The sequence below is a fragment of the Petaurus breviceps genome, unplaced genomic scaffold (assembly GCF_028583685.1).
Source record: "Petaurus breviceps papuanus isolate PSGF00001 unplaced genomic scaffold, PetGlider_PUasm1.0 120, whole genome shotgun sequence".
NCBI classification, from domain to species: Eukaryota; Metazoa; Chordata; class Mammalia; order Diprotodontia; family Petauridae; genus Petaurus; species Petaurus breviceps.
In genome coordinates this window covers 2924200-2950872 of record NW_027185627.1, presented here as the reverse complement: position 1 = coordinate 2950872, position 26673 = coordinate 2924200, and the positions used below count along the sequence as shown (strand labels likewise).

At 40.2% G+C, this 26673-nt stretch overlaps 2 protein-coding genes across 4 annotated transcripts in view; one reads left to right on the top strand and one right to left on the bottom strand.

Annotated features, from left to right (window-relative positions):
- The window catches only part of COG7 (component of oligomeric golgi complex 7), a 73129-nt gene extending 61853 nt beyond the window's left edge, over nt 1-11276 (top strand). Inside the window, exon 17 of one of the 2 annotated variants that reach the window (XM_069089250.1) lies at nt 1525-11276. In XM_069089250.1, coding sequence (XP_068945351.1) covers nt 1525-1691 — 167 coding nt within the window. In that variant the 3' untranslated portion in view covers nt 1692-11276. The remainder of the gene's footprint in view (nt 1-1524) is intronic. The other variant, XM_069089255.1, reaches the window with a different exon arrangement.
- A 9858-nt stretch (nt 11277-21134) lies between these two features.
- The window catches only part of SCNN1B (sodium channel epithelial 1 subunit beta), a 101747-nt gene continuing 96208 nt past the window's right edge, over nt 21135-26673 (bottom strand). For both annotated transcript variants that reach the window (XM_069089246.1, XM_069089243.1), the window contains 2 exons: nt 26511-26586; nt 21135-25908 (listed from right to left, as the gene is read on the bottom strand). In XM_069089246.1, coding sequence (XP_068945347.1) covers nt 25519-25908; nt 26511-26586 — 466 coding nt within the window. In that variant the 3' untranslated portion in view covers nt 21135-25518. The remainder of the gene's footprint in view (nt 25909-26510; nt 26587-26673) is intronic.

Below are 26673 nucleotides of genomic sequence, written 5' to 3'. Positions count from 1 at the left end.
GAATTGGAACCAGAACCTAGCATTCCAGTATTTTTTCTGTTACACCATATTGCCTCCCAGATAGAAGACAAGGTTTCGTTCATGGGCGTAGTCTAAATTCATAGACTGATAGAATATTAGTACAGAAAGGGTCCAACCTCTTCATTGTATAGGTGAGGAAATGACAGCCTAGGGAATTTAAGTAATTAGCCCAGAGTCACATAGCTAGCTAATTGCAGACCTGGAACTACAACCCAAGCATTCTTATTCCTCCTCCAGTATTCTTACCTGTTAAACCATCAGTATCACAGAGTAACCATCTCCTTTTCCCCACTTTACTGGGCATATTTTATTTAGGAAAGTAAAATGAAATGAAACTCAAATTCATCTATGTTACTACTTATTAATTGCTCTAGGCCCCGGGATAGGGAACCTGTGGCCTTCTAGGTCCTCAAATGCGGCCCTTTGACTGAATCCAAATTTCACAGAACAAATCCCCCAGTAAAAGAATTTGTTTTGTAAAACTTGGACTCAGTCAAAAGGCCATACCCAAGGACCTAGAAGGCCACATGTGTCCTCAAGGCAGCAGGTTCTCCACCCCTGTTAGGCAAAAGTGTTGGTGAGGAAGAGAGATTGAAACCTTGAGATTTGGAGATTCTTTGTCAGTTACAATTATCTGTGTTATTCTTTCTCTCAACATATTTTAAAGAAATGTCCAAGAAGTCATTGAATTCCAGTCAGCTGAAAAATCTATCTTAGCAGTTAAACTGATGCTTGATTTGGTGTATATAATTATTACCTAGGCAGCATCTTTGGGAAGAGGCCCAGTAAGATAAGAATATAAAATCAGTTATGCTAGCAACCACAAAGAAAATAGTAGAGAACAAGAAAATGCAATGTATAATCAAATGTCACATTATGTGGTACAAATTTTTAATGCCATGTGAATTTAGAGAAGGGAATGGATTAAAGAAGGGAGGAAGGAAAACATGGAATTGCCTCTCAATTTATATCATACCTGTTTAAGAGGTCATGTTTACCTTCTGTGTATGTTTTTTCTTCTAATTTTAATGTATTACAAAAGCAAACCTATTTCCTTGATTCTCCAAATTATTGTAACTAAGTTATAGGAATGAATGCAGCTATTAGCTGCAGTGATACCCCTTTACAACCACTGGGGTCAAGGGATGTAATTCACACTTCAGTTATAAATATTATAGCATTTTACTAAATGGAATTATTTTTAAAGGTATATGGTTTGACCTTTGTTTTATTGTGTTTAGAAAACTAAAGTTTTATTTTGTTTAGAAAACTCTCAGAACTGTAGGTTGTTTGCTCCTTAAATGGAGAGTGGGGGGGAGGATAGTTTAGTGGTCTCATTCAGGTTGTAGTGCTGTGGTTGTTCCTTATTTAGGAAGAGGATGTGCTGGTCATCTTTTCTTTTTGTGCTGAGTAATGCCTGTTTTCTTTTCAAGTAATAACCCTTGCCTGCTTACAGAGAAAGATCTTGTAGAGATATTTTCTTTTTTCTTTTAAACCCTACAGACTATCTGATAAATGTGATGGATGCCTTGGGCCTCCAGCCATCCCGGGTCCTCCAGAACATGGTGACTCTCTTGAAGACCAAACCAGAGGATTATAGACAGGCAGCCAAAGGTCTCCCCCGTCGACTGGTCAGCAAAGTGGCCTCCATGAGGAATGTGACTTACTGATCCTACTGTGCAGACTTTGGAAGGGGGGGTGAGAGCTAATATTCTGGACCAACAGCAGTATTCTTATATTTATTGGGAGTATTTTTTCAACTTGGCCAGGAATCAAGGCATTCCTTGAACAGGAAGAGGGCCAAGATTCATTTGTGTAATCCCCAAAGGTTTGTGGATAGAGGGAATATTATTTATTAAGGTAAATATTTTCATCTTTTTTTTGAATGATATGATTTTTCAAATGGAATTTACAAATAAAATGAAGTGAAGAAAGAAGTTAAAAAAGAAAAACAACTAAACTAATCTTTATGTTCACATGAGTACCAAAATGTCAGATTGCCATAGTAGCGGGCCTTTGGGGAGTATGGGGACTAATCATTTCGTATTTGGGTCTTTGCTTTTCTTGGTGTGGGTAATGGTGATGTAACTAGTGTTTGTATCATGTGATCTGTGTTAAACGATTAGCGGCTTGCAGCTCCTGGTGCTGCTTCAGTGGGAGACTCACACTAGGCTCTCTGTACCTGATAGCTTCCATAGACATTTAACAATATAAGTAGCCATAACTGTCAGGGTTTTTGATGGGTGATTCTTGAAAAAAATCATATGCATTTTCCCTTCAAAAAGGGTTTTTTGGGGAATATCTGAAGTGTATATTGTGGCATTTGTGAGGGGAGCCTATGTTGGGATATTGGAGGCAAAGACAGGAGTGCTGGATCTTCAGAATGTTTACAGTTTTTTTTAAATTGAAAAGAGAAAGTGAATTTTGTTCATATAAATATTATGATGATTAAGAGACATCATCGGGACATTTACCTTTCTTGGGCTGCCCTTTCAATCGTTTTAGATCCATTCTAATCAGTGTCACTCCTTTCACTTGGTTCTCATCATCAACCCCATGACTGTGAAGGTGGAATATGTCATCTGTGGGCTTCTCACACATGTTCATACTATTGTAACCATTTTGTCTGGCACTGGCAGAGCCCCAGCTGGGAACCTGAACCAAGAAAAATATTTCAGTTTCTTATGCAGCTGAGCACACACTGTCCCTGGCAGGAGCTGAACCTGTGTTTGGGGACTGGCCACTGGGGAAAACCGCCTTGAATAAGCAAGGACAGATTCATATAAGTACCCAAGAAATTTAGAGAGGCAACAGTGTGTTTATTTAAGCTGGAAAGCTTTGTGGGTTTAGTGACCTTGTCCTCTTCCCCCATCCCCTATAGTAGTCTTTCTGTCACATAATTCATCATTTTCTGAGCAATTCACATTTTCAGAAAAATGCCCAAACATGTCATTTTGTTCTTTTGCTTTTTCTTTCTACACAAACATGAATTCAAATATACCAAAGGTCAAATCATATACCTATAAAAATAATTCCATTTAGTAAAATTCTGTAACATTTATAACTGAAGTGTGAATTACATCCCTTGACCCCAGTGTTGTAAAGGGAGTGTCATTGTAACTAATAACTGCATTCATTCTTATAACTTAGTTACAATAATTTAGAGAAACGAGGAAATAGGTTTGCTTTTCTAATATATTAAAATTAGAAGAAAAAACATACACAGAAGGTAAACATGACCTCTTAAACAGGTATGATATAAATTGGGAGGCAATTCCATCATTTCCTTCTTTAATCCATTCCTTTCTCTAAATTCACATGGCATTAAAAATTTGTACCACATAATGTGACATTTGATTATACATTGCATTTTCTTGTTCTCTACTATTTTCTTTGTGGTTGCTAGCATAACTGATTTTATATTCTTATCTTACTGGCCCCCTTCCTAAAGATGCTGCCTAGATAATAAATACACTAAATCAAGCATCAGTTTAACTGCTAAGATAGCTTGTTCAGCTGACTGGAATTCAGTGATTCCTTGGACGTCTCTTTAAAATATGTGGGAGAAGAAATAACACAGATGATTATAATTGTCAAAGAATCCCCAAATCTCAAGTTGGGTCCTCTCTCTGTATAACAAAATCTCTTATTTCTCTGGTATCCCAAGTGGGATTCTTTGTAAAAAAAAAAAAAATGGCTCCAGGGAAGGACTTCGGGTGGGGTGGGGGAAATAACTTGCAATGGAACCACAAACCACCCTACCTAAAGTTTTCTCTAATTGTCCTGAATCCCAGAGCTATTAATCTGGTGACTTCTTTGTTTCTGACAACCATCCCAACCTTGATCTTTGGGGACCCAGATTCTCCCATGTCTTCTGGCCTGTATATTTGCTTTTTTTTTTTCCTTACCTGGAGATAAAGGTTGTTGCTTAAAAAAAAAAAATTCACTAGCAACAAATACAGCCCTAGATGGTTCAGATTCTAACCCTAATAACCCTTACAGTCCCAAACTGATTTCCATAGGCTTATCTCCCTGTGGACAGCTGCCATGATTCCCTTCACCAATACCTCGCTGGGCTCCTTGCCTTTTTTGGCTTCTAAGTTGGTGCCCACCAAGTTCTGGTGGGCATTCTTTTTGGTCCCTTTTTCAAGACTTGAAAGTGGATAGCTTTACTCCTATTTCAGCTTAGATGTTAGCTCTGCCCACCTGCTTGTTCTAACATTGATTAGCTGTTTGTTCCCAAGACAGTGCTCATCTAAAATCTGCCTCTGCACAAACGGGAATAACAGCCGTTTCCTCTAACCCTCATTTAATAAATGTAGTCCCTTGACAATCATTCTTTTAGGAGATGGAATGATACAGTTGTTTTTCTCACTTGCTGCTCCAAGTCCTGGAAGTGGGACTCTGGGGGTGGGTCTTTAATAACATATGGAACACAAGAAAAAGAAGCAACTTCCAAAGCAGCCACATGTCCACTCAAACCTTGTGGGTGAATGAATGGGAGAAATTATTGCAAGCAGCCAGTTGAGGATGGGAGGAGACCTAAGAATGGGACATGTGGCCCTGAGGAGGGAATTAAAGAAGGAAAAAGTGACTTGGACTTGAAAGGAGAAACAATTGTATACAAACTTTTTTGGGGTGGGAAGGAGAAGTGAGGTCTACTTCATGTTGCTGTAGCCCCATTCTTTTTTTGAGAAGGGACTTTTTTTTTGCTTTTTGGAGGGAGGCAGACAGGGCAGTTGGAGTTAAGTGACTTGCCCAAGGTCGCATGGCTAGTAAGTGTTAAGTGTCTGAGACCGGATTTGAACTCAGGTCCTCCTGATTCAGGGCCGATGCTCTACTCACTACACCACCTAGCCGTCCCCGGAGCCCCATTCTTTCATTCGTTGCTCAGAGTCATTGTGTAGTTCTCCGGTGGAATTAGGGTCAAATGGTGTTTCATGGGATGAAATACTTTTCCTGAGCTCATCTAATGAGTCATTAGCAAAGATGAGACTAAACCTAAGCCATCCCACTTCCCAGTCTTATTCTAGTGCTTTTACCCTCAGAGGAAACAACTGAAATTAGATGAAGGGATTCAGGAGGGAGATAGGAATCAATCAACCTATCAGTAGGGTGATAGCAATACAAGAAAGAGTGAGAAGCTTAGAGCTAGTGGGTTTTCCCTAGGTTAATCTTGGATTTTGAGAGATTATACCTTCTGCCATCTCCCCACTGGGTTTTGGAGAATCTCCACTGGAACCAGCTCTCCCTGTACCCCACCCTAAGAGCCTGTGACTCTTGTGCACCACACCCACCTTTTCCTTGGTACACCATGTTCAGTGGGGAGCCATATAAAAATCCCCACACTACCTGGATATACTTCCTTATTTTTAGTCTGTCATCTGCCTCTCTAAGTTTATGGGTTTCTGTTTTCATCTTTCCTGTTGATGGCAGCTCCTGGTTGCTGCTACCTTCATTGGAGTCCACCCTTGTGGCCTGCTTCTGTTTTACTGTATTATCTTGGGAAGTGAGGAGAAGGAAGGACTGGTTTTCCAGGGCCTGCTCCAGGCTTAATTTTGTCCTCTGCAGTAGATGAACTGAGGGAGACCTCTTTAAGTCATAGGTACAGGGTTGAATTTGGTCATGGAACTTGGATGAATGTTGAATAAAAAGTGTGTGGAAATGAAATTCTGCCAGTCACAGTGACACAAACAGGGGATCTCTTGCAAAAGGCATGCTTTATTCCTAGTCGAATTTCATTGTTGGTTTTTTTGTTTGGTAGTGCAATGAAAAATGAAACCCCCTAACTTTTTTTCATCTTTGTTGGGACTGTGCAAATGAGTTAGGGAAAATTTTTAGGTTTCCTTTGAAGAAAGATAGGGGGATATAAGTTTTTTTTGTCCAATGTTGTTCCCTTCACCTACTTGGGCACAACAGCATGCTGATACTGCTTTGAGACTAAGGGTGCCTGGAGGTGTTTCTGTCTTGGGAGAGAGCTCAGAGTTGGGTTTTTTTTTTCCTTTAGGTCTAGCCTGTGGTATCAAACTCTTAGTCCCACAGACTCCTCCTTGGCTCCAGCAGATGTGAGTGTACATTCCGAGGCCCCACTGTGGTTACCAGATGGAATGGCAGGTAGCTACAGCCTAAAAATAGCTTTTGTCTCCTGGTTTTGCCTCAGGACTTTGATGTCCTGTTGTGGAAGTTGGCACTAAGCTTTGATCCCAGAGCCATGAGATAGGACTTGAGAAGTCAGGTTGTGATTCTGCAGGCCGTCAAGGGGCTTAGTGAGTCCATCTCTGAGATCCCCTGATCTGAATGGTTCTGGTCACTTTTGGTCCAGCCTTTGATAGAGACTTTTGCAGTTCATGAAGAAAATGAGACTCATTTGTGGGTGCACAAAAGCTTTGCCCTTGCTTGACTATTTACAGCTTTCCCTTCTACACCCTTCCCCAGTAACCTTCTCTGAGTAGCCACAGAAAGAACTCACCAACCTGCTTTAGCCTGAGTGATCTAGGCAACTCAGAAATCATCTTATCCCCAAAGGCTTTGAAATGGTTCCAGTAGTGTTCTGTCTGTGTAGGACAGGTTGGGATTAGTGGTGATTTTGGTTGAGGGATTATCTAAATCCTTTGTATTTCCTTTCTTTCATTAGTGCCTTTAGCTGAGGGTGGAAAAGGCAAGGAAGTTCAGGTATTTTGTCCTCTATTGGCAGCGATCTAATTCAATAGATGTTTATTGAGTGATTACTACATACCAATTACCTGGCGCTGTAGATACAAAGATAAAAAAACAATAAACACACACCTTGCTCTTAACAAGTTTACAGTTGAATGGGGGATATGACAGGCAGACTGGAATTGTTCAAAGTGAAGAAAAAAGGAGGAAATAATGAGAGTTAATACCCAAGGGTAACATACATAGAATTCTGCGATTATTGACTAAAAGGGTAGCTTTTGGTGTGATTGTATGCCCACAACATTTATGGATTGAGTGATTCATCTGTATATTTCCTTATGTATTTTTCATGTACTGTGAGGAGCAGGACTGAATTGAGTTCTGACTGCTTGCACACTGCCCTATGTAAGGCCTTCATGTTAGAAGAGATGAATTTGGGGATCATCGCTTCTTCACCTCCTCTTTCTAGCTTGGGGAGGGAGCCTCTTCTGTTCTTAACTCCCCAACCTTTCTTTGCCAGACATTTTTTGCTGAAGGTAGCTTAGAACCAGGGAATATAGAAGCCATTTTTTTCACTTGCTATTGTAAGGGAACATTTTCTCCAGTAGGCAATTTAAGATGCAGCCTTGGAGTAAACTGTGATAAGATAAAATGAAAAGTTATTTTACTTCCCCAAAGCTCCCAAACTGGGCCTAGAGTATTCTATAGAGCAAATGTTAAACACTGGGATTCTGTTAACATTACTGACATAATTAAAATGATCACTTCACAAAGCAGTTGACAAAACTTCATGGTTTATTTACGGAGAGCTCACATAGAATTTAGAGCTGGAAGTAATTTTAGAGTTCATTTAGTCCAGCTCTCTCATTTTACAAGTGGGAGAACTGCAACATAAAGAGGGTGAGACTTGAGAAAGATCACACAAGTAGTAATTGGCAGTCAAGATTTGAATACAAGTCCTTTGATACCAGATTTAGTGCCCTTTCCACTACATTATACTTGCTGTCTTAGGCTCAAAGGACCTCAAGGTTGTAAAATTCAACTTAATACACAAAACAAATTCAATTAGATAAGTGTTCATTAAATCTGTTATGTACAAAGCAATGCAATAGGTTGGCGATAGAGAAACACAAATGAAATAGTCCCTGACCTCAAGGAGCTTACACTCCAGTTGTGGGAGATAACATATAAACTGGAACATACAATGTAGATACATAGTATGGAAGGTAGTCTGAGGAATGGTACTGGCATTTGGGGGTGCCACCCAAGAAAGGTATCCTGGAGAAAGTCTTAAAGGAAATCTGGATTCCAAGAGTTGGAAGGAAAAGCATATCAAACATAGGGAACAGCCAGTGCAAGAATGGAGTGTTCTGTTTGAATATCAGCAAGTTGGACAGGGTGGTTGTATTGTGGAGTGCATTGAGGGAAGTAGAAAGTAAGGTCTAGAAAGGTAGAAAAGGGTCTGCTTATTAAGAACTTTAAAGGCCAAACAAAGGACTTTATATTTGATTCTAGTGGTAATAAGGAGCCCCTAGAGTTTAGTGAGCAGGATCAGGAAAATCACTTTGCCAGCTTTGTGGAGGATAGCTTGGAATGGGGATAGAGTCAAGCAGGAACAACGATTACAAGGTCATTGTCATAGTTCAAGTAAGAGGTGATGAGAGCATGGGTGGTGACTATAAGAGTAGAAAAAAGAGGGGCGGCTAGGTGGCGCAGTGAGTAGAGTGTCGGCCTGGTAGGCAGGAGGACCCGAGTTCGGTTTTGGCTCAGACACTTAACACCCACACAAAAATACTAGCCCTGTAACCTTGGGCAAGTTACTTAACCCCAATTGCCCTCCCAAAAGCAAAAAAACAAAACAAAAAAGAAAAAAGGGGAGATATGTGAGAGATGTACTAGAGAAAAAAGTTACACAGTTTGGGTACTGGAAGGATGATGGAACCTTCAACATTAATAAGAGTTTCAGTAGAGGGGAGGGTTTTGGAGAATAAATAATGATTTCTGTTTTGGACATACTAGAAGTGCCTTTAAGACATGAAATTTAAAATGTCCAATAGGCAGTTAGTGATGTCAAATTAAGGAGAGATGGTCACCTAACTACAGGTGATAACTGCAATCTTGGGAGCTGTTGAGCCATCAACTGAGACACTATTAGAAAAAAGAGGGCCCAGGAGAGAGCTTTGGGGAACCCCTACAATTAGTGGGAATGGCATGGATAAAGATCTAACAATAGAAAAGGAGCAGTCACATAAGTAGGAGAACCCAGCAAGAACATTCATGAAAACAGAGAGGAGAAATTATCGAGGAAGACGGTGTCAGCATTATCAAATGCTATAGAGAGGTTAAGAAGAGGGAAGAATAAGAAGAGGCCATTAAATTGGACAAATAAAAGGTCATTGTTCTCTTTGTAGAGAAAAGTTTCAGTTGAATGGTGAGGTCAGAAGCCAATTGTAGAAGGTTTATAAGAGAATAGAGAGGAGAGGAAGTTGAGGCACTCATTGTAGAAGATTTTTTTCAAGTTGATAAGAGTAAGAGGTATACAAGATAGCTGTTGGGGGGTGGTCAGATCAAGTGAGGGTTTTTGAAGGATAGGCTTGGGCTTGTTTGTAGGGAACAGGGAAAGAGGCAGTAAATAGGGACAGATTGAAGATTTGAGAGTGGGAATGATGATGAGCTGTCTACAGGAGAAAATGAGAGGATGGCGTCAAGGCATGTGTAATAGGGTTGGCTTTGGCAAATAGAAGGGCCATTTTATTGTCATAAACTGGTGTGAAAGAGGAGATAGTGGGGAGTAAAGTCACGGGGTAGAAGGTAAGGAAGAGAGAAGAGGGAGGTCTTGGTGTTTGGCCTCCATTTTTTCAGCCCAGTGTGAGTCAAGGTGCTCAGCAAAGAGGATATGGAGAGGAAATAGTATAGGATTCTCAGAGAGATAAAAGGCTTGCTAATTTTTATTTTAATTAATTTTTTTTAGTTAAAAATCTATTTTCTCTCCCTCCTGCCTTCCCTCTGCTCATGGGGGAAAAAAAGAAAACAAACCCTTTATAACTAATATGCATAGTCAAGTGAAACACATTCTTGTAATGGTTATGGTCCAAAAAAAAGTATGTCTCATTTTGTGCCTTGAGTTGTACTTCACTTTGTCATGAGGAGGTGGGTAGCATGCTTCATCATTGCTTCTCTGGAATCATGATTGCTTATTTTGTTGATCAGAGTTAAGAAAAGTTTTGGACCAGCCATTTGGGTGAGAATGATGGGGAAATCAGTGAGTTCTATTGTTGAGTTCTATTGTCCAATACTACTATTGGAGAGTAGTAGTAACAATGCCTTGTTTGCTGGAGTGAGGGCCCCTTTGAGATTAGCTGGTATAATTTATAGCAGACCTAGTCAGTGTAGCTTTGTGATTTCCTCCAGCATCACATGAGTAGGAGCACAGGAAGCAGATGGTGGGAATAATCCCGAAAGTTCCTCACACGAATGAAGTTGTGTGTCTAGTACCAAAAAGAAGAAATGAATCCTTACCTCTAGGTTCATGATTCTTTATTCCTCCTCTTCACTATTATTTCAAAAAATATGTTTTTTATAAAAGCTTTATTGGTGTCTTTGGTTTGGTTTGAGAAGGTGCAATTGGTAATAGGAGAAGGGCCCAAGGAATTCAAGAGTAGAAGATAGTATAGAGTTGAACTGGCTCATCAAGGGGTCCAGATTGGGAAAGAAGGAGAGTGAAGCCAGAACAAGGTGAGGGCCTGGGATGGTGCTGAAGGATGGAGGAGTTGGAGGTCCTGATGAGGACAAGGAGAGATGGAGAGATTATCATCAGGGAGAGGAAATTCAGAGTTCATGAATATGAAAGTGGAACATTTGTGAGTGATGGCAAGATCAACGGTATAACCATTCCCATGGGCAGGAGAGTTGAGTGTATTGGGGAATTAAAGTATTTTAAGGAACATCAAATATCCTGCTCATAGATGGAGTATATAATGTAGGTTCTGGGGATTGAAGGACAAATAAGATTGATTTGCCCTCACAATTCTCACATTATTTTACTTGTGCCTGAAGAGGGTTTTGTTTTTTGTTTTTATTTTTTTACAAAGAGTTGTTTCCATATGTATATAAGCAAATAGAGTTCCATTTGCATAAAACTCTCTAACTTCATCAGATTTACCTTGGTTTCTAATGATAGCACATTAACTTTCTTTTCCATTTCTTTTCTTTCTAAATCCATCCTGATGCTTTTTTCCCCATCATTTCCTTTTCTAAAGTGCATGCCAAATCTAAGAGAATTCTGAAGGACTCATGATGAAAAATGCCATTCAGCTCCAGAGAAAGAACTGTTGGAATCTGCATGCAGATTTTTTTAAACTTTTTCTTTTTTTGTCTGTGTTTTCTTTCACAACATGACAATATGGAGATATATTTTATATGACTGCACATGTTTAACCTACATCAAATTGCTTGCCTTGTTAGTGAGATGCAGAGGGGAGAGAGGGAGGGAGAAATTAGAGGACTCAATTTTTAAAAAATGTAAAAATTTGTTTTTGCATGTAATTGGAAAAAATAAAATATTTTTAAAAATGTAAAAATAAAGTGCATGCCCAAAACTCTGTTTTGATGATATTGTTATTCCCTTTTTTTCCTCCCACTTTATTGGGGTTGTACCACTTTGAACAACTTGTGTTTTGACTTTTCTTATACACATACACACACATACACATTCACACTTTCTCTCTCTCTCTTCTGTTATTGTGAATGTTATGGCAACATCCCTTTCCAATCTTTCTTAAACTAACTATATATTTTCTTATGAGAGGTTCAAACATGACAGGAATGCAGGGACAGCCTCATCCCTCTCTCTTTGCTCATTTTAATTTCTTACCCCACCTACCCACTGATAACATTGGTATATATTATTCTTACATGTTTCAGAGAAGATCATGGTTTTTCTAATTAAAATCATCCCAGCATAACTGGAAGAAAGGCATTTATCCTCATTCAAATTCCTGGGAGTAAGGAATTTGACAGTAACTTCAAATATACAGAAAAATTGGAATTGTTTTGGAGATTCTACCAGGTGAGAATAGACCAGGATTACTGGGAAATCCATGTACTTTCTTTTTTTAGTGAGAAGTAACAGGTTTATGCCTCTGAACATTTTTTTGAAAAAAAAAAAGTTTTTAAATGAAAAAGGACCCACATGTATAACAATATAGCAGCTCTTTTTGTGGTCACAAAGAATTGGAAATTGAGGAGATACCCATCAATTGACAAATGGCTGAACAAGTTGTGGTATATATACGTAATGGAACACTTTTGTACTGTAAAAAATGTTTAAACAGGTAGGTTTCAGAAAAACCCGGAAAAACTTACGTGCATTGATGCAAAGCGAAGTGAACAGAAGCAGGAGAACATTGTACACAGTAACAACAACATTTACTTTTTTTTCTTTCTCATGGTTTTTTCCTTTTGTTCTGATTCTTCTTTCACAACATGACTAGTGTGGAAATATGTTTAATATGATTGTACATATGTAACCTATATCGGATTGCTTGCTGTGTTGGGGAAGAAGAGGAGAGGGAGAAAAAAATTGAAACTCAAAACCTTATAAAAGTGAATGTTGACAACTATCTATACAAGTAATTGGAAAAAATAAAATAAAATTTTAACAAAGAAAAAAAGGAAAAAAATAATTTTATTTCTTTCAATTAACAAAAATTTATTTTGTCTCCTCATCTCTATTCCCCCCCTCCCCGCCCTACCACTGAAATAAAAGAAAAACAACTCTTATAACAAATATGTGTAGTCAGGCAAAACAAATTCCCACATTGACCTTGTCTACAAATATGTCTTTGCACTTAGATTATATATTGCTGTGTCAAAAGGTACATGCATTTTAATGATTTTGGGGGCCTAGTTTCAAATTGCTTTCTAGAATGGCCGGACCAAGTGACATATTCCCTAATCAATGTACCTGTTTTCCCATAGGCCCTCCAGCATTTGTCATTTTCCATTTTGTCAGTTTTTCCAATTTGATGGATGTGAGGTGGTATCCCAGAATAGCTTTAATGCAATACACATTCCTTCCAATTATTAGTGATATGGGCATTTTGAAATACGGCTATTGATAGCCTGGATTTCTTCCTTTGAAAGTTGCCAGTTTACATACTTTGACCATTTATCAATCAAGGAATGGTTTTTGTTTTTACAAATTTAAATCAGTTCCTTATATATCTGAGAAATGAGACCTTTGGTGTTTTTTTTTAAATTTTTTGTTGATATTTTATTTTCATACCACCTACATTTCTCCTTATCTCCTTCCTTTTCCCCTTCTTTGCAACAAAGTAAAGTATTTAATGAATTCTACCTAACAGCTACATTGTCTGTTTACTGCACTCCATATCCGTATGCCCCCATCTTGACTGAGGGAAGGAAGATGTATTTCCTTCTTAATTAGACATGAATCAGAAAATCATAGAATTATAGTTGGAAGGGAGACCTTGACTGCCATTAATCTCTAGACCATACCTGAGAGGAAATCTCTACTATAATATACCTACTAGGTGGTCACCAAGCCTCTATTTGAAGACCTCTAATGAAAGGCAACCCATTATTTCTCGTGCCAGCCCATTGTACTTATGGACAGCCCATTGTACTTACAGACAGCTCTAATTGTTAATTTTGTCTAATGGCAAGCTTGAATTGGCTACTTTTCAGCTTCCATGTTTAATCTTAGTTCTTCCTCTTGGGGCCAAATAAAACAAGTCTAATCCCTTTTCTATATGACAACCTTTCAAGTAGTTGGAAGACACAACCATTATTCCCTCTCTCTTCTTTTCTCCAGGTTAAATATCATCAAGTCTTTCAACCAATCCTCATGAAATGGACTCAAGGCCATTCACCACCCTGAGTGCTCTTCTCTGGACAATTCTCTAACAACCAGAACTAAATACAATACTCCACATAATGGGCAGAGTATAGAGGGACTATCACTCATTTCTGCATATTGTTGACTCATTTTGAGCTTATGGTCTATTAAAATCCCCATCTTTTTTCCAGACTTATTGCTGGCTAACCAATTCCTCTCATTTTATACTTGTGAAGTTGATTTTTTGAACCCAAATGTAAGATTTTATATCTATTCCTGTTGAATTTTATTTTCTTAGATTCAGCCTAATGTTTTAGCCAGTCAAAACCTTTTTGGATCCTTACTCCATCATTCAGTATTTATATCTTTTAGGTTTGTGTCATCTGCAAGTTTGATGAATATACCATGTATAGAGGGGACTGGATTTGTGATTTCATTAGTGTTAGGAGCTCCCAGTGAGGAACTCCCTCGATCAGTGTAGGTTTTCACCTTTTCTGCTACTTGAAGTCTTAGAAACCCACCTAAAACACTGAAAGATTAAATGACTTGCCCATGGTCACTTAGCCAAGCATGTCAGAAGTGGGGTGTGAACTCAAGTCTTTTTAGCGATGAAGCCAGCTCTCTTCTCACCCTATGACACTACCTCTAAAGAAAAAAATCACTGATGAGAATATTAAGAAAAGTGGCAAACCAAGATCCCTGGTGTACTCTCCTGGAGCCCTCGTTCCAAGCTGACATTGAACTATGAATGACCACTCTTTGAGTCTAGGAGTCAGCCAGTTCCTATTTCATCTAATTACAATTTTGTCTGGTCTACATCTCTCTACGGTAATCTATATCTACAGTATTCCCCTGATCTTCTAGTTTAGTTGGTCTGCTTTAAAAACGGGGCAGGGGAGGCTATATTAGCCTGGCATGATAAAGCCCTGCTAGCTCTTTGTCATTAATCATCACTTACCTTCCCAGATGTTAAGGAGACACTTCTAATGATCACCTCTAGAATTTTCCCAGGAATCAACATCAAGCTCATAAAAAAAACCCATAGTGTTTTGATAATCAGGACAGCACACGTCCCTCTCTGGTCCTGGGGTACCTATTCCATTCTCTATCTTATTTCAGGGCTCGTTTGTGGTAGCTCAGCAATTTTATCTCAGTTTTTTTTAATTTTTAATTTTTTTTTGCTTTTGGAAGGGGAGAAGGCAGGGCAATTGGGATTAAGTGACTTGCCCAAGGTCACATGGCTCGTAATTTTAAGCATCTGGGGCCATATTTGAACTCAGGTCCTCCTGACTCCAGAGCTGGTGCTCTATTCACTGTGCCACCTAGCCGCCCCCAGTTAGTTGTTTTAGCACCCCAAAATGAAGGTCATCTGGCCAAGTGATTTAAATTGATCAAGTGCAACTAAGAGCTCTCTTATTATCTCCTGGTTTATATTGGATATCAGGTGAATAAGGGGGAAAAGGGTGGCATTCTAAGACAGAGATTGTATTCTAAGACACAGAGATGAAGAGGGAATATTCTAGGCTTGAGGGACAGAGAGACTGTGAAAGAACAAAAGGAGAGGGGAGATGAATATTGTATGTGGGAAATAATCAGTAGGTCAGTTGGCCAGGGTATAGTGGAGGAGGGAAAGTATGAAATCAACTTGGAACTGGTGCCAAACTGTGAAAGGCATTAGAGGAGAGGGAGAAGAGAATATTTATAAAAATAATTGTGCTTAAGTGCCTTACAAATATCTCATTTGGTCCTCACAGCAATCCTGCAAGGTAGGTGCTATTATCTCCATTATACAATTGTGGAAACTGAGGCAAACACATTAAACTACTCACCCAATATTATACAACATTAAAGGACAAACAGCAGGGTTCACTAACTGCTTTTGCGGCTGGAAATATCTGTTTATCTTTTAAAACCTTTGGATTTGCATGCTACCTTAAGGGCTATATTTAGGTCATAAAAGACCCCTACCACACCCACCACTTTAACATCTTGAGAGGCGAGCAGGGTATCTCTCCCCTTCATAATTTCTTTGATTATTTCTCTGACTTAACTTAAGGGGGTCTTGCACATAGTAAGTGTTTAATAAATAATTGATAGGGGCAGCTAGGTGGTGCAGTGAATAGAGCACCAGGCCTGAAGTCAAGAGGACCTGAGTTCAAATCAGGCCTCAGACACTTAACATAAAAACTAGCCATGTGACCTTGGGCAAGTCACTTAAACCCAATTGCCCTGCTTTCCCCCCTCCAAAAAAAAAAGCAAAAAATTAATAATAATTTTATTATTTATAATAATATTGTATAATAATAGTGTTGTATAATGATAATAAAGATGCCTTTGCTTTACCTCTTAACTTATTGGAAAGACCTCTAGTTTTTCTCTATTACATTTTTCTCCATAATGTTGGTTCTTGAATTTAGAGGGATACTATATACCAAAATAAGGAAAGATCTACTTGTTCCTCAACTTTTTAATAGTATCTATTGATACAATCATGTGATTTTATTGTTCTTTGCATATTTGATAGAATTAATTTGGATATCTATCTGGTACTGGGTTTACTTTGAGAATTTCTTAGCCCCATCATAATTTTTTTTTATGTTATTTAAATTCTCAATTTCTTGTTATTTTAACCTGGGCATTTTACATTTTTGCAAATATTCACCCATTTAATTTAAATGATCAACTTTGTTGGAATATATTTGACGAAAAAAGTTTCTAATAATTTCCTTTTTTTCTTTATTTGTTGTTAATTCTCCTTTTTTTCCCTATTAGCAAATTAGATTTTCCTCTCTTTTAAAAAAATCAGATTATTTATTTTTAGAAAGATTTTTTCCCCCCAAAAAGCTACTTTTATTTATCAATGCAGTGGGTTTTTTTTTTAACTTTCAATTTGTTCATCTCTCCTTAGATTTTTCAGAATTTCCATTTCTGTGTTTACCATCTTTATTTGTTGTTTTTCTAGTTTTTTTAAGCTACAAGTTCAATTTTTTGTCCTATCATTTGTTGATGAATGTGTTAAGAGATATTAATTTTCCCCTCACAATTACTTTGGCTGCATCCCAAAAGTTTGTGTATGTGATCTCGTTGTTATTTTCTTTGCTAATATTATCTATTGTTTTTGTAATTTCTTCTATGATTCACCAATTCTTTAGGATTAAATTATTTAGTTTCCATTTGAATTTGAATTCTTTCTTCAAAGGCCCTTTATTGATTATAATTTTTTATTGTATTTTCAGTAGAAGATGTTTAATTTTTCTGCTTTTCTGCATTTGTTTGTGAAATTTATGGTCAATTTTTCTAAAAGTGCCACAGATGTGGTATATACCTTTCTATTCCCATTCACTATCGGCAGAGATATACCACATTTAATATTTCTAAAGTCCTATTCAGAACCTTATTTCTCATTTGTCTTTTTTCATTACATTTGTTTTTATCTAAAAGGAGTATCTTGAGGTCCCCAACTATTGTGATTTTGGCATCTTATTTTTCCCTGTAATTAGGTTAACTTTTCCTTTAAGAGCATAGATGCTAGCTCTCTCCTCCCTTCTGCTGTGGCTACCGTAGCTCTGTAGCCATGGCCATCTGGCACCGCATGACCGTGGGCCTCAACAAGGGCCACAAAATTACCAAAAACATTTCGAAGCCAGCGCTGACACTGCCACCGCTGTGGGTGCTTGTCCAAACACATAAAGTTTGTGAGAGATATGATCTGGGAGGTGTGTGGATTTGCCCCTTATGAGAGGGGCGCCATGGAATTGTTAAAGGTCTCCAAGGATAAGCGAGCCCAAATCCAGGCCAAGAAGAAGGAAGGAACTCAGCGATGTCCCAGCTGCCATGAGGAAGGCTGCTGCCAAGAAGGACTAAACTGCACCCTGCCAACTTTCCCCACTTGCCCAATAAAGATTGGACAAAAAACAAACATAGACACTATGCCATTTAGGACACATATATTGAGTATTAATGTTATTTCATCGTCTTGGTCTTGGTCATTCTTGGTCTTGTCTTCATGGTGCTTTAAGCATTATGTAATTTTCCTGTTTATCACATTTAATCATACCTGTTTTTACTGTTATTTTGACTGAGATCATGATTGCTCTCCCTGCTTTTTTGAGTTCACTTAAAGTATAATAAATTCTGCTCCAACCTCTTGTTTTAATTCTGTGTGGATCTTTATGTTTAAAATGTTTCTTGTTAGGGGTGGCCAGGTGGCTCAGCGAGTAAGAGCACTGGCTCTAGTGTCGGGATGACCTGGATCAAATCCAGGCTCAGATACTCAGCACCACACCCAGAAATAACTGGCCGTGTAACCTTGAGCAAGTTACTTAACCCCGATTGCTTTAAAAAAAAAAATGTTTCTTGTTAACAATCTATTGTTGGATTCTGCTTTTTAATCCATTTTGCTATTTTTTTTCAGTGTTTACATGAGTTCAACCCTTTCATGTTCACAGTTCTGATGATTAGTTATGTAGTTCCTTTCATCACATCTCATACTTTCTCCTATCTCTGCCACCTACTTCTCTCTTTACAAAGAAGGAAGTTAAAGAGAAGAAATGTGATCAGCCCTAGTGACATGTAATTGAAAGTGATTTGCTTTCATTTCATGCTTCTCCCCACCCAGACCTGGATCACTAGCTCTTACCTTTTTCCTTCTTTATGATTTGCATTTAAGCGGAAGTTTGTTTTATTTGTGACTAGTCTGACCCCTACTCTCTCCTGTCTTCCCTCTACAACCTCCCAACTGCTTCTCATGCTGTTCTCAAATCCATTTTGGCTTCTTCCCAGAAGCACCATTAACAAGGAAGCATATTTGATTCCTACAAGTTACATCATTTTAAAACTGTTTTATTGTTGTTGTAAAAAGCTGCTTGGTTGTATTGTATGGATGTATGTATATGTAATATATAACTGTGTTTTATATTATATTTTTATATTATATATTTATATCTTGTATATTTTATATAAATTTATATCTTGTATATTTTTTATATATTTATATCTGTGTATTTTATATATATTTACATTTTTGTATATTTTATAAAAGAGAGGCAATAGGGTTTAGTGGATAATAGTGCTGGGCCTGGAGTCAGGAAGACCTGAGTTCAAATCCTACCTGTGATACTAGCTGAGTGACGCTGGGTAAGTCATTTAATCTCACACAGACTCATTTTCCTCCTTTATAAAATGGAGATGATAATCCTTATAATACCTACCTTCCAGGCTGGTTTGTATTGCCCAAATGAGATCATTTAAAGTGTTTTGCAAACTTTAAAACACTATATAAATAAGGGCTGAGGTAGACTGGTGGGGCACTGGAGTCAGGTGGAAGTAGTGCTTCCAACATATACGGGCTAAATGATTAGGGGTGATTCATATAATCTCTCAGTGTACTCTAGTAACTCTCTAAGATTATAATTTACAGATGAGTTGCTAATCTAGTCACAGGTGTGGGCACCTCTTCCTCTATACCTTCCATTCAAAACAAACAGAAAATACAAGACAAACTCTTATTAAGGGTATTGTGGAGTATGAAACTGAATTCATGGTTCATGGTTAGTGAATCGTCTTCATGCAGATGGAAATTATGGACCAGCTAGATCTAGGGGCCATTCATCCAATTGCATATCATAGCTGGGACAATAGATATTCTTTATCCGCTTGGTTTGTCCTGTGTGAGAAAAAAAATGGGCCAGGTATATGGGTATGATTTACAGAGATTATAGCTATAGTCTTCTGGTTACTTAAGTCTATACAAGAGCAGTCCAAAGTTCAAGGAAGGAATAATCTCTGGGGTAAGAGAAAGTACCTACTTCATCTTAGGGGCTGGGAAGAACTTTGGGGGAACTCAGTGGTTACTGCAGAGTGGACATGCCCAACACTCTTGTATGGCAAGTAGGGCAAATATTATCACTATTTTACATATGAAGAAATGGAAGCTGGGAGGTTAAGTGATTTGTCTGTGGTTATCCAGGTAGTAATTGTCAGAACCAGGACTTCCCAGCCAGATATTCAATAGTTTATCAGGTAGAAAAGACTTACTCTGTTTGACCTCCAAGAGGGCTTACCTGGGGGCAATGTTTGGAGGCTGCAGAGGCAGATTTAGGTCAGATATAAAGAAAAAAAAAAGATTTTGTAACAATTACTGCCAAGTATTCAGACTCTACAGCAGAGAGCTCGATCTTCATGGGCTGGTCATGTTGTTCTAATGCCAAATGTTTGCCTAAAATACTCTTTTACAGAGAACTCATAGAAGGCAAGCGCTCATGCTTGAAGGTCAGAAGAAGCGATACCAGGACACTCTCAACGTTTCTCTGTTTTGGAATCGATTATGAGACTGTATCTGTCCAGCATGATACATTTGCATCAAAGAAGGTGCTATGCTTCATGAGCAAGGCAGAGTTGTAGTAGATCAAAAGAAACGTGCAATGCACAGATTTAGAACTATTGCCACTCCAAATGTTCATGTGCACTATTTGTGTCCAACCTGTGGCAGTTAGAACCTGCTGGGCTTGTATTGGTCTGATCAGCCACAGTTGGACACATTGCATCTTGACCCTGACAGTAATGTCATTTTCATCCTCTGAGTAGGAAGGATGTCAGCCAAACGTGTGACCTTGGACATATCACTTATCTTTTTGGGGAATTGGTTTCCTTGTCTATAAAAGGAGGGGCTTTGATTATATGACTTCTTGGGTCCCTCCCAGTTTTACATGTGAACAGTCTCCATGCAAACTGAAGTCATTGACCCACCCCAGGCCTTATTCCAGGGGTGGGGAACCTGTGGCCTTGAGGCCACATGTGGCCTTCTAGGTCCTTGGGGGCAGCCTTTTGACTGAGTCCTCATTTTACAGAACAGATCCTTTTATTAAGGGGATTTGTTCTATGAAGTTTGCATTCAAGGCTTATTCATTTAACTGCAAATCATAGTGATTCTTTGCAACAGCATTCATGTATGGGTTCTGGTGTCTGAAGGCAGGCTGATAATCTTCATGGTATAGGCTGGCAGGTCCTTTGTCCCTCTCCCTCTTCTGGACATACATATCCCATCCCTTGTTTGTAGTGTAAATAACCCTACTGCCTCATCCAAATACTTGCCTTAGGTCAATGGCCCTGAAGTTCTAGAACATGAAGGAGCAGTGTGTGTAGGAGAGAGGTCACTGCTTGGGAATCAGGAGAGCTGGGCTTAGGTCTGGCCTCTACCACTTCCTGGTCCTGGCATTTGACCTCTCTGAACCCTAGCTCTCTTATATTCAAAAAAATGGGTTTGGACTTAGCAGACTCCCATCTCTCATGACTTGTTTGTGTCTTTGTGTCTCCAGAGTTCAGTACAATGACTTGCACTTAGTAGGTGGTTAATAAATGCTGATTTAATTAATGATTGAATTTTCTTATTTTTGGTGGAAAAAAAATATAATGTCCCTGGAGCGGCCTTTAAACAGAAACCTAGTGATGTTTTCCCTAGTTAATTTATTGTTGCCACCACCCAGGAATCAATGGGGGAAGGGGCATTTCTTTTCCAAGGGCAGTAGTGGGTAGTGTCTTCCTCACCACCACACAGTAGCCCCTGCACCCCTGAAGTACAGAAAATAGTCCACCACAGTCATGTGCAGATCTCTTTATTACAGTGAGAGAGAATCTCAAGGAGCAGATTATATATACAGTATTAGTGAATTAGAAGTTCACACTCTCATGCTTGCCTCTCTTGACTTTAAGTAGATTTAAAGCATAACTGATCCTTCCTAGGTTCTCCTTCAATTTCCATTCCCCTTTTATCCATAGGCTGCTGGATTAGCCTTCACTTGGGGTTTACTGTTCATCCCTATTGGTTTATCCTCCTTCTGCTTCCTAGACCTGGGCTACCTCTCAGCAACCTTGATTTTTAGAGAAGTTAGGTCCTTTTCTTTCTGGACCAACCTCAAATCATCCTGTGGCTTCAAGTCAAAAATTCTATGGAGCTAGTGGACCCACAATTTGACCTTAGTGTTTTCCTAGCAGAAACTCCCAAGAGTTCTTTACTTTTTGGGTGTGTCATAAAGGCCTTTGGTAGTCCGAGGGGGCCTATGGACACCTCCCCTCTCAGAATAGTATATCCATCTGTTTAAAATAACATACATAGGAACGCTAAGGAAACCAGTTACATTGAACTGCAGTTATCAAAATATGAAAAAAAAAGTTCAAACACCATAAATTAAGAATCCCCTGTCCTAGAAAGACAATGTGGTGTTGTGGAAGGAGTCCTATAATTGGGTTCAGACCATGTCTATGTGACTTTGGGCAAGTCACTTAACCTCTCTAGGTCTATCTCTTCCCCTGTTAAATGAGAAGGCAAGGGTGAGACTCCTTTCCTAAATCTATGCTTCTGCCATTACTCAGAATATTCTTTTCTCAGTTTCCTTGAGCAATGCCTTCCTTCTTGATCCTTGCATCTTAGGTTCATCCACTCCAAGATTTCTCTCTTGTCTTTTCCTTTCTCCTGTTGCTGCTTTTAATGCTTCCATTGTGACCAGTTCCTTTGCTCCTGTCCCCATCCCTCTCATCTTGGGTTCCATGTTCTTCCTTAACCCACCTTCTTTTCCTAGAACTCTTTTTGACTCTTTCTCACTGGGCTCATCCTCCAGAGCTTCAACTTTCCACCAGAGATTTTCCTTCCCCCTGCCTCACACCTCTGGATCCTTATCTGGATATGACAAACATTGGTGTGACAGTGATCATTTCTATAGTTAATTAAAAGAAACCTGAGGGCATTCCTTCATAGTCACAGTGAACCTCAGGAAGCAATTTTCCTGAATGCTCACCCCTTTCTCATTCCCAGGTTAGCTCTGCTCCTGCACAGAATGAGGCAAGTTCTTTCTGTTTAATGAGCTTTAGTAGTAATTAGGACAATGTTCTGTTCTACATGTTCAGCAATGGCACCAGTCCACCATCAGCAAGGCCTCAGCAGTGGAGGTGGGTTTGCCCTAAGCCATTCACATTTTCGTAGCTGGGAGATCTGTCTTCTGGTCCTGACTCCTGCCACTAGTATGTGACTAAGGGCATCTTTTCAGTGAATAAGACGATGATTCCATCCCTGTCGAACAACGGTGTGGAAGGTCAAGTGAGAGATAGACAAAACAATGCTTAGTAAAGTAGAATACTCCACGTCAACACAAGATGGTGGTGATGGATAATACACCTTTGAGAGATGTCTGGCTGGGTTAGAGGTCTTCTGCCAGGGAAGAGAATTTTGTGTGTGTGTGCAAAGTCCTTTTTATTATCAACCCCACTTACTAAAATCTCCTCAACTCTGAGGTCAGGAGGGAAGAAGGAAGAAGCAATTTTTGTGCCTGGGGCAAGAGGATGGGAAAGCTCACTTGGGGTTCAAGCTAGGGGTTGGGGAAGGAAGTCTGTACTGGAGACACCAGAATTTCTTGTAGTATTTAAAGACTGGCTTACGTTAGGAGGGGGAAAATGGACAATGCTGCTCCTGGCAACGTGGTGGGGGTCAGGCATGAAGCTGCTAGGGAAATATGTGCTCCCTGAAATTCTAGGTTTCTATGATGGTGGAGAAAGAGGAAAGGGGGAGATAGTGTTTTGGGATAGTGTTTCTACATCCTTTCAATTTTCTGCCCTAGGACTAAGCTCTGATGCAGCCCCTCCCTCAGTTAGACCTCTGGGGAAAGAGCAAGATAGTTTTGATCACAGGTGGATAGTTGGATATCAGCTGGCCTGTGATGTTGGGAGGAGCTCAGGGCCCAGGTGGCATTTTCTGGACCATGCTGCCCAACAGGGAATAGCAGCTTCCAGGTGGCCTCTCCACCTAGAACTGTCTTTTCTTTATTGCTCCCTTCAGCTAATCTATTTGGGTTATGCCAGCTGGTGTTTGTGTCAGTGATGATGGAGGGGACGGGGAGGCACAGGAGCACGCCTCTAGCTGGGCACTTTATGGAGACCTGTGTTTGTTTCCAGGAGAGATTAACTGGTAAGTACTGGCAGGAAAGCAAACGCTATAAAGCGGAGCCCATCCAGGAAGGCTGAAGCTTAAGTCACTTTTCTTCCTGCCCTGGGAGCTATTAGGGAAATGTGAGGAGCGAGAGGGTCGGGTTAGAAAGGCTCAGGTTATTGTCCCTAAAAGACTTCTTGGGGCAATATTATTTTTCCAGGGGCAATCCCTGAATCATAGAACCGTAAGGCCCATGAGCAGAACTTTATAACATTTAAGAGCCCCTGTGCCCCTGCTGAACACAGTTTTGGCTTTCAAGGAGACATATGGATGAAGCAACCCAGGAAGTACCTTAGCACTCTCAGTACTAGATACTGCTCTGGCAGATCCTATTGGGAGTGGGCACATTGGCATGGCACAGGACAAAGTGTGAGTTCTTGGGTCTTTTTTTTTATCCACCCATTAGAAAAGATATTTCATTCATTCATTCATTCAGCTTGTATCCATATTTATTTCTCCCACAGCAGACAGCATGCATGCATCCATGTGTGGGAACTGCACTTTGCAACTGAGCTGCTCAGATAGAAAGGTACTGTGGTGTAATCGCTTGAAAGTTAGCTTTAATGGGGCAGCTAGTTGAGTCAGGGATAGAGCACCAGCCCTGGAGTCAGGAGGACCTGAGTTCAAATTTGGCCTTAGGTACTTGCTAGCAGTGGGATCCTGGGCAAATCACTTAACTCCAATTGCCTTATAAAGTTAGCTTTAATTTCTGATAAACCTGGGCTCCAGTCCTTCCAGAGACCCTACCCCTGCTATCATCCAACCTCCCCATTGCCCTAGCTAACTCTAAGGTTTCAAACTGCAAATTGCAGAGCAGGTGCTGAGCTGCATTGGAAGAGTGAGGGAGATAAACAGACTGAGACAGAGAAGTCCTCAGCTCTGCTAAGCACAAACTCAACTGCTCTTGCAAATCCTGGGTGTTTTCACTCACCCTAAGCTCTCCAAATCAGGGCCCTTGACAGCTCACCCAGCCAACACATAGCTGCCAATCACTTTAGAAACAGAAAAAAGTCATCACTTGTTCTATTCTGAATAAGCAAGTTGTCACAATACAGTTCCCTGAGCTCTCTTTATCCAGGCTCTAGACGACAAGCCACTGGATGTGGGAGAGAAAACGGCCTCTGGGAAGCCGGGTAGATGTGCTTGATGAGAAAGAACACACAGAAGTTGATGGGCTAACTCTACTAGCTACTCCTTTTACTTACAGAATAAGAATAGAGGTCCTGCCTCCTTTTGGGGGTACACAACAGCCTGGTAAGTAGAAAAGGGCTTCAGAGAATAGGGAAGGGTCCTCTAGGTCCTGATCTGGCTACTTCTAAGCAGGGACGACTCTCTTATGACAGGATGGCTCAATGGCCAGGGCTGTTTGACAGGGCAGGACATCGAGGTTATCCTAAAGTAGAGGATTAGGGTCCAGATTACTGAGCTCACAGGGAATATCAGGGACAGAAATCTGATTGTGATGATGCCATAGAAAGAACAATGGATTAAGAGTCAAGAGGACTCAGATTCTAGCCATGCCATTTAGTACTTTTTCTGCCTCAGGCATTACTTAACCTCCCTAGGTCTGTTTCTTCATCTGTAAAATGAGATGGTTGGACTGGATGGCCTTTAGGGACACTTTTAGTTCTAAATCTCTGATCCCATTGGTTCCTTGAATTCTCGGAGCCAAGTGCTATTTCTCCAGAGGTCAGAAGGCTCCTATAAAATGATCACTGTCTCTCTCATTCCTCCAGATCAGGATGGATTTCAACCTAGTTTGGGTACCAAGGAAGTGAAACAAAGGAAGAAGGAAGTGAACAAATAGGGAGCTGGTGAATTCTAGGCTCTGCACCAGGGTAAAGACATTCAGGGAATGACCATGAGTCTGTTCTTTCTAGCCAGAGAGAAGACTGTAGGCAGAGTGAAAAAGTGCTAAGTGGAACATGTGACATTGTTTTCTTCTTTTTCCATCATTATGGCCTCACCCACCATCCATAGGATATTGCAAGATGAAGCCAAGAGACTAGATGGCATCCCCTTCATTATCCGACTCAATGACATCGAGGGGCTGTAGGCGCAAGGAGTCATAGTTGGGAGGTGGGGTGCCTGGGATGGGTGGGCTCTGCTCATCTGGGTAATCCTCAGGTACGTGAGGAGGGATGGTGGTATTTTCGGTGTCATGCTGGAAGCCGAAGTTGGTGTGTGCCTCCACTAGCTCCGCCACTGTGGGTGGTGGGCCCTCATAGCGGGCCTGGGCCCGCCGCTGCTTCAGGCCCTTGGCCCAGGCCACCAGCTTGATAATGGTGATCCACACACAGTCAATGATGATCTCCCCAAACTCGATGATGCACAGTACTGAGCCGCCCATCCAGAACCCAAACTGGCCGCCCAGATTGGACAGTAACCATACCACCTGAAAGAGAAGATGTTGCCTGAGGATGAAGGCTACCACAGAACCCCACGGGAACCTCAGAAGGCTTTGAGATCATTGCCAAGCAGCCCACAACTCCCACTGGACAGGACCTGGCAGAAGCTTAGAGCAAGATGTTTTGTGGGTCCCTGAGGAGAACTGTATAAGAGAGAGAAGTCTCTAGGTTTTGGGGCCTGGACTGCTTGATGGCCTGGTGTGGCTCAGGGCATAGTCTACCAGGTAATTTTAGTCTATATCATTGTCCCTTTTTAGGCCCAGGTCTAACGTACACCTTTCTTCTCCTTACAAACTTGGTATTTGGGCACCAGTTTGAGGTGGTGGAAAGAGCTTTAGCTTTTGAAGGACCTAGGTTTGAACTCTGGTTCTGCCATTTACCTGTGTGACCTTACTCAAATCACTTAACTTCTCTGGGGTTCACTTTCCCTGCCTGCAAACTGAAGGGATCAAAATATGTGATCCTGACTCCAACAATCTAGCAGTGCCTGAGGCAGGTGGAGGGGATGTCAGGGGCAGCAGGGTCTCTGACTCCCCCAGAATTGAGAACTCTGAGGCTGGGAGGTGGGTCTTAGGGCTTCACAACTCACGTTGTTTGCTGCTGACTCAGCGAATGTCCGGAAGTTGAATTCTTGGAAGTAAATGTTGAGTTTGACAATTCCTTTCCTGTGGATAAGAGAGAGATCATGGCTACTAGGTGGTCTCAGGTTATAAGCTTGGTAAGAAACTAGGTTGAAAGATCTTTCCCTTTAG